Raw genomic sequence first — 12613 nt, forward strand, 5'->3', positions numbered from 1 at the left:
TTGTTCAGCAGTGGACGTCTTCCGGGCTGAGATGATGATGATGATGATGATTATGAATATGAAAATTCTTGAGATTTTTTCTATTCGTTTTAATTATCGAATCAAAAATCATTTATTTTATTACGTCAAATTGTTTTTCATAGCGCGGCTCATTGAGGTTACTTGTGACCCGAATCTATTTTGCCCAAAGGCTAACATATCGAATCAAAAATCATTTATTCGTGTAGGACATTTTAGCCACTTATGAACATCAAGATGTAGAGAAAAAAACATTAAAACAAATAACTTTATTTGTTTTAATGTTTTTTTCTCTACCGTCCAGTTCAGTATATAGATTCTATAGAAAAGATCTGGCAAGAAACTCAATTGATTTTTTTTTGGTGAGGCAGTTTATTCACATTGTATGCCTATATCTGTCTTTTCTAATATTAAATGAAAATCCCGTGCATGAACAACTATTGCCATGCATTTATGTTTTGCGAGAATAAAAAAATATTTAAGAGTTTTTTTTATAAATATAAATAATATTTGGTAAACAAAAAAAGGGTAGTTTCCTTATTATTTATATTTATAAAAAAACAATTTATTCAAAAAACTATATTTACAAGCACTTTTGAATAAAAAAAAATATTTAAGAGTTTTTTTATAAATATAAACAATATTTATAAACGGAATGTTTCCTTATTATTTATATTTCACAAAAACAATTAAAGAAAAAGTGTGTTAAAACCTACTATATTTAATAGATGCTTTTTTTTTTTTTATATAATATAAATTATATTTATAACAAGTAAGAGTTTCCTTATTATTTATAATATAAAAAAACATTAAAGAAAAATCGCATTAAAACCTACTATATTTATTAGTGTAATCAGATCAATAAAAAAAAAAATATTGTCAGTTTTTCTATAAATATTTAAAATTTTCTAAAAAAACTTATTATTTATATTATCGTTAACGAATTCTTCAATTTTATAGTAAGGCTTTTTTCAATAAAAAAAAATTAAGTGTTTTCTTTGAAATATAAATCTTTTTTATAGATTTATAACAGACTCTGGTATTTTATTTATAAAAAAACAATTAAAGAAAAAGTGTCATTAAAACCTACTATATTTATGTTTAGTGAGGCTTTACTCAATAAAAAAAAAAATGACATTTAGGTAAAATCAGTTTGTTATTGTATAAACGTAAGCTTTTATTATTTAATTATAAAAACTCTTTTGAAACTGTCTATATTCTTAAAACCTACTATATTTTTTCATAAATATATTGAGAAGCAACGAATTGAAAAGAAAAGGAAACTAGAAAATTAAAGAAAAAGTGTCATTAAAACCTACTCCTAATGGAATCATACACAGAATTATGTTTATTGTTATATATTATATTATTTCTGATGACTTGTATTATTGTCTATCGTCTATAAACTTGATATTTCTCGGTGTTCTAGTATTTATAAAAAAACAATTAAAGAAAAATTGGTCATAAAACCTACTATATTTATGGTCGTGAGTTCGATTACTCGCAATAAAAAAAATATTTGTTTTCATAAATATATGATTGTTTATAATCAAAAAAAGGGTGATTTCGATATATAATATGTATGTATTTAAGACAAAAATATATATATCGTCGGTTAAATAGAAAAATGACACTATTCAAAATGTAATTTTTTTTAAAAGACAAACATTTAAAGATTTTGAATTTATTTAAATTATTATCTTTTCCTTTAAAGATTTAACAAAAAATATTATTATTAATTATTTCCCCTAATAAGAAGTATTAGGGGTAGTAGTAGGGGTAAGTAATACCACTTATTAATTATTATTATTAAGTATCATATATGATTTCAAAAATATTTAGATAATGATTAAGACGACATGGTTAATTTAATTGGCTTATATAAAAGGAGGCAATTCTAGTTTCTAATTTTGAAAAATGTCATTATTGTATTTAATCAACGTATATATATTTATCAGTTATCTAGTCCCCATAACACAAGCTTCAGGTAGTTTAACTTGGGACTAGATGGCGCTGTGTGAATGGTCCTATGATTATTATTATTATACATTTCTCTATTCATACAACATATTCTGTCTGTCTGTCTATACAACATAGGCAGTTAAATCCAGGATATAAGTTGCTCTGATTGAAAAGAACGCCCGACATTCGTATTCCCGTTTTATGAATTAAATACCAATATATTTGTTAGTCATAGTTCAGAACTTAACTTGTGCTATCGTCGTCTTCCATCTCTTATTGTATTAATTTACTGATAAAGACTATAACAGAATAGCAGAGAGAGTGGACTCACTGACCTCACTGAGTTAGACTCATATACTGTTTTGTCTCCTTCATTACTTTTAATTTTTATTATTCTATTGGCAACAATTGTATTAGGTTTTGTTTGAGACAAATAAAGATGATTGTTATTATCACTAGCCTCATTTTTGTTTGAGACAAAAAAGATTATGTATGTGTGTGTGTGTGTGTGTGTGTGTGTGTTATTATATTATTATATGAAATAATCAATATCTACTTATTCATAAAATTTCAAAATTCAGATTCAAGAAATCGCACAATAAAAAAAGAAATGTTTCCTATATTGAGACTAGTTTTTAAACTGGGGTATCTATGGTTTTTTTATTCCATGACCAGTTTGTCCTACCTCACTTGAACTTGGTAAAATCAAATATTGACGTGTATACCAGGAAAAAATTATACAAATATTTTGCTTTAAATTTATGATTTGTGTAATTATATGATTAAATACATGTCCTATTAATGTAAAAATACTGTATTGTTTTGTACATATACAAGAGGTGAGTTCATTTGTTTATATGCTTAATAATTGTTCTTTGTTACATATATCTTGTTGTTTGTTATATAGTCTATCGAGAGGACTTAAAAACCATCGCTCGTAAAAATATCCTTCGATTCATATCCCTGACTGGTGTAGGTAGCGAATGTAGTAAGGTAGGTAGCGTAGGTGGAAAAAGGGCGATCCATATATCATAGCACCTGACAATAGCCCAAAATACTCAATAAAAAAAGTTATTACTTTACATATTTTGAAGATATATATCATGCATTTTTTTAAAGAATTGATATCCAAATATTTTATTGATACCAAAAAGTTTTAATATCTGTTCATGTATAATTAGTAAAAATCAAGGGATCTTACCACGGGCAGAGTTTACCCGTGATCGTGGCGGTTGAAACACTGCCGAAATATCGCAAATTCAATAAATATAAAACGTTGTAAGTAATGTATTCGGTTTGGCGAAGATATCACATAACAAATACTTGAAATGAATACTTTTAGAGGTATATTGTCGCAGCAATAAGATATTATTGAGAAGTTTTGGCTAATAGAGTAAAAATATTCTGAGGAATGATTCTTGAAATAACGGCCTCTGTGCTCTAGCGGTTTAGCACACCGCTTTACTACCGATTGTCTTGGGTTGCAATCCGAGTGCAAACATTTGTATTCATAAGTATGATGGGTTGTAGTGGTCTTGGTGTTTTCTATGTACATATATTAATAAAAAATATATCTAAGTATTTCTGTTGTCTAGTGTACATAACACGAGCTCTGCTTTGATTAGGACTAAATGGGGCTGTGTGAATTGACATTTATTCATGTAGGACATTTTAGCGCTTATGAACGTCAAATTTTTTATATTACATTTTTTCCCTACTGTCCAGTTCTGTATATAGATGGACGTTTAGTATATAGATGGAGAAGAACTGTCAATTGAATTCCTTTTTTTTAAAGTCAGTTTTTTTACGATGTATACACATCTATATCTAACATTAAATGAAAATCCCGTCCATGAACAACTATTGCCATGCACGCTCGTCATTCAAGTAATCGTTTAGTGAGTAATAGGATAATAATAGGCTTTGCTCAGTAAATATGACTTAACAGATGTTTTAAATTTATTTAAGGGGAGTTCCAGTATATCCTTTGGTATCTTATTGTAAATTTTTATACGTATTCCCATAAAAGATCTATTGACTTTTTCTAAAAGAAGGTATTGTTTTGTTATATTCGATGATAATCTTTATTAGTTACATGTATTATATATATAAACCTTCCTCTTGAATCACTCTATCTCTTAAAAAGACCCGCTTTAAAATCCAGATTTAAGCATACATAGGGACGGACAGACAGCGACAGCGACTTTGTTTTGTACTATGTATTAATATTAAATATTATCAAAAAAAAATAACCCAATACGTGTATTTAGGGACAGAAAAAACACATTAAATATAAAGCAACCCTTATATTTCCATTCTTAATAATAAACAAGTCTTATATTGAACAGATTCTTAATATTATTTATTTATGCCACTTTTAAATGTTAATTATATGGTTTTATTATAATATATTATATACTGTTGTTATTTTATTACAATTCATACATTTATTCATTATTAACATTCATGAATAACTACTATATCGATATATTCATTGAATATATTAAAAATATTATTACAAAAATATATAACTATTACTTAGGTATATTATATTGAATTAGAGAGGTAATTTTCGGTAACTATGTTGTATATGCTGAGTATCATAGACTATTTCCGATATTGATGACGCCTAGTGTAATATCTAATTAGAAAATTTGTAATTTATCTAGTAATGAATATTATATTAAAAAAATAAAAATTATATTTGTGGAAATAGTCTATAGTAGATATAGGTAGTTTATAGAAGTGTAATTTTTATTTCCATTTTGTGATATAATATATGTAATGCAACTTTATACAATATTATTAATTTCAGTCAGTCTATTAAAATATATAACATACATTTTAATAATCCATATTTAAATATCTGTAGGGTCAGTGTTTTAAAACGCCAACTGTAGTAGTTTAGGAGTTAAAACGTTAAAAAATCATAAATTTTTGCTCAGAACCATATATAAAAAAGTTTATAACAAAATAAATACAATTATTTAAATAAATCAAATCTAATATATATAAGCGGCTAATTTAACATTACGACAGGCTTGGCAATAGTTCAAGTGTTTCTCAAAAGGCCTAAGAGGAGGGAGAGCTCAAAAATCCCACCCAAAAATAATACCTGTAAGAATAATACTACCCTTATTCATAGAAAAGGAGAAACATTCACAAATCATGCGCGATATATATCGAATACAGTTATAATATTAATATACCAGGCCAATAGATAATATTCAGATATCGAACGGTAAGAAAATTATGTCATAAATATTGGGGACAAGATTCATACCGCATCGCATTTGTATCCAGAAAAAATTACGACAACTATTACGTATTTAGGATACTTATTGTTAATACTGTTAATACAGTATATAATTACATGATCACCCTTTCTCTATTTTCCATGTCGAAATTGTAAAAGAGAAATATTTATGTATAAATTTGTCCTTTCAATAAAACCAGTAATAAAATTCATTTAGCATTTCTGAAATTACATATATGGTAAGTATAAAACAATTTCATTAATAGACTACATTAAATGTACAAAATATATAATCATTATTTACAAAATTCATAAAATTCAATTTATATTATACATTAATTATAATATTCAATTACATTACGTTAAAAATACATTCAGAATATATTTACTTAAAATAATTAATTATAAAAATTATTTATCATAGCATGCATTCATTTCTTACTTATTATATTCCGAGACCTTGTGGTGGTTGCTATTGCTAAACTGTAATTAAGTTTAGAATAACAATATTTATCATTATCACAACATTACGAAAAGCTAGATTAGCTTCTCTCAACTTTATAAATAACTAAATACTTTAATTTACATTATGAGTCTTTTGATTTCCCGTTTGCTGATATTGATGTGGCATTCTCGTTTGGTGATGTGACATTCTCATTTGTTGATTTGACATTCTCATTTTGCGCGATCTTTTTGCTCTTCACGTAGTTGATGTAGTAAAAGTTACCGAACATGTAAATGAAAAGTGCGGCGTTGAGAGCGAGCAGGAAATTAATGAATTTGGGATAGTTGCATTCATTGAACATGACGAAGAAGTTGTGACAGAAGATTATGCAGAACTGTACCTGAAAATACAGAAATTATAATTTAATAACTATATTCTTACTAAGTATGTAATCAGAAACGGCAGAGCATGTTTTGACAATTTTAAAACCCATATTCGAGTATTTACCACCCAACCTATATTTGTACTCATATTCGAGTAAATAAATAAATTGAAGTTTAATTATACATATATTGTTGATGTATTTACATTAATTTATTGTTTAAATATTACGTAAATAGATATATTTTTAATATTACCGAGTATAAGAAAGGTGCAGTTGTCTAATGGTTGAGTCGGGTAAGTCTGCTGAACTTAAACTCAGAGGTCAAATGCCTAATAAATTGAGACGACAGCAAATAATATTGAGAACTAGCTGTTACTCTCGACATCGTCTGCTTTGTAATATAAATGATAACTGCATGTCAAATTTCATGAAGATATATACAGCCGTTTAATGTGAAAAGGTAACAATAGACAGACACTTTTTCGCTTTTATAATATTAGTATATATTTATATTTTTAATTTATGTACACGTTATGAAAACACCGATAACAAATCTCATTAATCAAAAAATTAAGACATTTCAAATATAGTGAAATGTCTGTCCTATCTGTCTACAGTAGACTAGACTCTGTCTTACCCATCTAAGATAATAGTCGCAAAGATATATTTTAATAAATTATTATTTTAAATACATACCAATTGTATGGTGGTGACATGTTTCTTCCACCACAGGTATTTCTGGTACTGCGGACCAAGACCCGAGATGAAGTAGTAAGTGTACATGATGATGTGGATAAAAGCGTTGATTACACCCAGAAGAGTTCCATGACCACCTGGAATGCAAAAAAAGTTTTAACAGATTCAAAGATTACGTCTTCTTTTTGGTCGATTCCTCAAGACTGAGGGTCGTAACCATTATGAATGCTCCTTCTAACCAATACTCTCCAGGAATCTCTATCCTGTGCCTGGATGGCCGACTATATAAGTCGCTTGACGGCATCTCGAACAGAATTCTTCCGTATTCTTTTCTTCCGCAGAGAATATATAAGTACCGTGTAAAAAGTCGTCTATATGGAAACTTTGGCCTGACCAATTTGAGCCGCCAAGCAACCTGCTTTGTAAGTTGTTTCCATCGAAATGTAAATAAGGTAGTTAAATTATAGGATAAGATGCATGATATCTTAGTCCTCTGAAATAGCACCACATGTATCACGGATTTAAATTGATAACGTGATGTCAGTAGGTGATCATGTGTAAAGTCGACCGTTACCACTTACCATTCGGTAGTCCGTGAGATTGCTTGCCATTCTAATTACATTAAAAAAATGTAGACACTGACGCTAGAGATATTTGCAGTAGGAGGAGTTTGCTAGTATTTTTCAAATTATTATTGTAGTTAACTTAATAAAATTTTATAAGACATAAGTATGTACATACGTACGAATAGCTATATGTAAAACATTCGTAATTTTTTTAATTATAAGACCTTAGAAGTTTGATTCATTTTTCAATGTCAATATTATTGTTTTTAATAAACATCTCAGGTACTAAATAGTATACTAAAATCTAAATAGTAGTACTATTAAAAAAAATGACTCAGAAAAGTAAATGTTTGAAATTCCCATACGAATATAGAAGCAAGAACAAAGAGTACTCCTGTTAGATAAAGAAATAACATGTACCTGGTAAAAATTTGACGGCAATCCAAGCGCAAATTGGCATTATGAAGTGATGGTACAAATGTAGGAAAGAAATCTGTCTGTTCTTCTTTCTTAACACAAAGAACACTGTGTCGAGAAGTTCAATGATTTTTGCCATAAAGTACCACCAGACTGCTGCTGCCATCTGTAAAAAATGTAACTCTAGTTAAAAATCTATACGAGTCTCAAAAAATGGCACTAGTCCTTATGTTAAGGCTAAGTTTAATAATAACCTTAAATACCACTTTTAATTGTTAAGTCCCTAGCTTTACTCAGTCTAGCTGTCCGAGTAACAAGAACCTTTGATCTAGTTACCCGGAAGCTGTTACCCCGAGTTTTTTTTTTTTGAGGGTTGATAATGGAATGGTGCACCCGCCCGAGCTAACGGTTTACGCTGACAGGGGGACCAGTGGAGGATGATAAGATGAACATGAAGTCAGGTCAGTTAGCCCATCATGACAAATTCACCAAGAATTTATCATGATGGTTTCCAGGGGGGACCGCGTGGAGGTCAACCTGACATGGTACTTTGATAGTAATGTGTTCATGAGTCCAAATTACTAACAATCACCCTACCCCCCTGTTACCCCGAGTCGATGCCGGGGAAGTCGTTCACCTCAATCTTCGGCACCAACCTTCACCTTCCAAGGGGAGTGTGAATCTGTATCTATCTGGACTTAATACATTACTATATACATATACACTGACTAACCCTGCAAACGATATTATGTTATGTAATTTATTTCTAGATAGGGCTGCCTTTATCACCTAAGGGTATAAAACATAACCTACAATCTATATCTATTCAGGCCTACCCAATATACATCAATAATTTCATAAAAATCGGTTAATTCATTTAGGACTTTGATATTGAATACTATGACCCAATTTACATATGACATATATAATATTTGTAAAAACCCAAAGTGTGTAGTTGACAAGAAAAAAGCAAATAAAAAGAAGTAAATACAATAATTGTTGATCGTCGTTTTACTATGATTGAGAAGTCAGATCAGATTACATCCGGTTCAAATATTTTACGTAATATATTGCCTAATTATATCCATTTAAAACATTTTAGCTACAAACTATGTCAGTACTTATAAATTAGTAATAATCCGAATTACCTTTTACATACATGTATGTATGTATATATAATCATATCGCACACTTAATATAACACTGAATTAACTCAAAACGTACAACCTTTAGAAAATCTACTCTACAGGTACTTACACAAGAAACAAGTTTCAATAATTAAAAAAAAAATCTAATAACGTAGGTAATTAACTGTATTAGGTGTGCGATATATCAAAATACATTTTTAGTACTTTCTTAAACTAAAATAATGATACTAGTACACTAGTAGTACTAGTATTTAATAATTATGGTATAAAAATTACCCTTGAAGCCTTAGGGCTAAGTGAATAATCCACTGGTTGACATGAGAAGCTGTAATCATTCCACCACCCGGAGACCAGACCCTGCAAAAAACAATATTAAATATCTTAAAGGGTATTTTTATTAATGTAAACTTTTGCTAGTAAAGTATCATGTGACCGCGTTATAGTAACCTCCACGCGGTTCCCTTGAAAATCATAAATTCCTGGTCAATTTGTCAAGATGTGCTAAGTGACCTGACCTCATATTCATCTTATCTTAATTCAGTAGTGACAGCGTAATTCATTAGCACAGACGGATGCACCATTCTATTATCACCATTTAAAGGAAACGCCTAATTGATCCAACTTTATGGTCATCTTATCTTACTCCACTAGTGCCCCGCCAGCGTATGCTGTCAGGCCAGACAAGTATCCTATTACTTATTCGTCCATAAAAATAATCTCTGAGAACATATCTTATCATTATTAATATTACGCGAAAGTTTGTGAGTATGGATGGATGTTTGTTAATCTTTCATGCAAAAACTACTCAACAGATTTTCATGAAACTTTACAACAATATAGCTTAAACATGAGAATAACGTATAGGCTATAAATTTCAAGCGGGTGAAACCGCTTGCACAGCTAGTGTATAATAATAATAATAAATCTCAAGACAATTCATACAGCGCCATCTAGACCCAAGGTAAGCTAGCAAATGCTTGTGTTATGGGTACTAAACAACTGATACAAAAACGTACATTTTTTTTCGTAAATACATACATATTATACATAGAAAACACCCAGACCGATGCAAACAGTCATACTCATGAATACAAATGCTTGTACGCTATACATATATACATATATAAATGTTTGTAATATTAGAATCGAACCCGCAACAATCGGAAGTAAGGTGGTGAGGTAAACCGCTAGACCACCGAGGCCATCTATATATAGAAATTGTAAGTACATGGTGGACAACAATAGGAGTCTAAATTAATGGAAAATTCAAATGTTTGTACACTGTGAGAGGAATTGAACCCGCGACCATCGGAAGTAAGTGTGCTAAACCGCTAGACCACCGAGGCTGTCTATATATAGACAAACTACATTGGCGTAACAATAGGAGCATTCATCGGTTAAATTAATGGAAAATTTTTGGTCAACTTTCAAATATTTAATTTCCTTTATTTTCTAATATTGCATTACAACCTTGAACAGAATTGAATGCAGAGGTACTTGCTTGCGAATACCGTAACACTAACCTTGACTTTTCCTATTGCAACAGGTTGTATAATGTGTTTATTGGTTTCGTATATCGACAGACAGTTAGAGACACGACAATACATACATTCTATAAATCATATTTCTGTGTCTATGCTTAGTCACTGACCCACCTTTTATTAACCGATTTCAAATATTAAGAGGTATTTAATATGATTATATTTCTTATAATTATATTGCAAAGAAATTTTTTTTTAGAAAAGCTTTTTGGAGAATTTTTAAAAAAAGGAAGTATCATAATTAAGTAAGACTTGACAAAACTGCGTAACAATACATTGTAACATTATAATTATGTTTCAAACTAGCTTTTGCCCGCGGCTTCGCTCGCGTTTATTAATCCTCTTCGGGGTGGAATTTATCAAAATCCTTTCTTAGGGGATGCCTACGTCATAATAGCTTTGTGCATGCAAAGTCTCAGCCCAATCGGTTTGAAATTGACAAAGTTTCATACAAACTTTCATCCCCATATCCCTTTGGGGGTATGATTAATCAAAATCCTTTCTTAGCGGATGCCTACGCCATAACATCTACCATGCCAAATTTCAGCCCGATCCGTCCAGTGGTTTGGGCTGTGCGTTGATAGATGACTATGTCAGTCACCTTTGAGTAATATATATATATATATAGATTCTTGTAATGTAGCTTTTTTATGACTTGATCTCGTTAGCTATTACAATAGTATAGATCTAATCTATTATTACATCTAAAACCATATAATGTGGTACATGTGCCCAACAGTGGGATGGCAATGGTATATCACAATAATAATAATAACTGTGGACAATTCACACAACGCTATCTAGTCCTAAGCTAAGCAGAGATTGTGTTATAAGTGCTAAACAATTGATATAAATACTTTGATATTTATTTAAATACATAATTAACACCGGACCGATACAAACAATCACACTTATGATTACAAATGTTTGAACCGTGCGAGGAATCAAACCCGCGACCATCCGATCGACCGATCCTTATATTGTAATATTATGTTATCTGTGCTTATGTCTTAATAATATTATAAACGCAAAAGTTTGTGATTATGTTTGTGAATTGTTTGTGTTACTCTTTCACGCAACTGAATACATTTTGATGAAACTTTACAGTAATATAGCTTATGCGTCACAATATCATATAGGGAATATTTTTTATTGGGCGCAGATAGTAATATATACATTCTTCTTCAAATAATTACACTTACCTCATACACCAAGAAAATGCTCATTAAAACTTGTGATATATTATATATCATTATGACATTCTTGAGATCGTATGGCTTCCTATCTCTCATGTAGCGGGGGCCAACTGAATTGCAAAAGTACAGATATGTCGCCAGTATCGTGAGTAGAGGTCCAGGGCCTGACATCAGCCACCAGTTCTCCGTTCTTGGATCTGCAAAAGAAAAACATTTATGTTTTAGAAAAATCACATTTTACACCTTAATAGTATCTTACTAATATTACGAATGTGTATAATGAGTGTGTATGGACGTTTGTTACTCTTTCACGAAAAAACTACTTAACGGATTTTGATAAAACTTTACAGTAATATAGCTTATACGTCAGAATAACAAATAGGCTATAATTTATAAAGATTTTATGTAAATTGGGCGATGTATAAGTGTAATGCAGACGAAGTTGTGCGGGTCAGCTAGTATACTTATATATTAATACAGAATTGAAATGCGTCTATTTTTGTACACGTCTAGAATTCGCAAAAAACTAACCTTATATATTAAATTATCGTGTGACAATATTAGTTACCATACTCCTCCGAAATGGCTTGACCGATTTTTAGGAAATTTTATATTATAGCATATCCAGTAGGTCTGAGAATCGGCTACTATCTATTTTTCATACCCCTAAGCGATAAGGGTTGTAGACTTATAACATTTTTTTTATTTTATTGTGATGTGGCTTTAAAAAATACACACAACTCTAAATTTTCACCCTTCGATCACCAACCCCTACTTTTTAATAGTGATTTTAATTTATATGGCAAACAACATTTGCGGGGTATGATGAAATGAATAAATAAATAATAATAATCACCAGTGACCGGCCGGCCGAATTCTCGCCCGTATGTCCGAAACTTTATGGGTTTTTTTTTATAGTTTTTACATAATATGATATATATGCCTATTATGTCACTGTGAAATAACTTCACTTATAAAATGTG

The 12613-nt window shown here is 30.1% G+C and overlaps 1 protein-coding gene across 1 annotated transcript in view; it reads right to left on the minus strand.

The window, feature by feature from the left end:
• Positions 1-5631: 5631 nt before the first annotated feature.
• LOC131854293 (elongation of very long chain fatty acids protein AAEL008004-like) overlaps positions 5632-12613 on the minus strand; it is a 59668-nt gene continuing 52686 nt past the window's right edge. The window contains exons 3-7 of the mRNA XM_059205391.1: positions 11637-11827; positions 9170-9250; positions 7749-7911; positions 6763-6899; positions 5632-6081 (exon numbers count right to left, since the gene is read on the minus strand). Of these exons, the coding sequence (XP_059061374.1) occupies positions 5824-6081; positions 6763-6899; positions 7749-7911; positions 9170-9250; positions 11637-11827 (830 nt within the window). The 3' untranslated portion in view covers positions 5632-5823. The remainder of the gene's footprint in view (positions 6082-6762; positions 6900-7748; positions 7912-9169; positions 9251-11636; positions 11828-12613) is intronic.

Source organism: Achroia grisella, unplaced genomic scaffold, assembly GCF_030625045.1.
Source record: "Achroia grisella isolate CSIRO2021 unplaced genomic scaffold, CSIRO_AGI_Agris_v1 utg976, whole genome shotgun sequence".
In the NCBI taxonomy this organism is placed as follows: Eukaryota; Metazoa; Arthropoda; class Insecta; order Lepidoptera; family Pyralidae; genus Achroia; species Achroia grisella.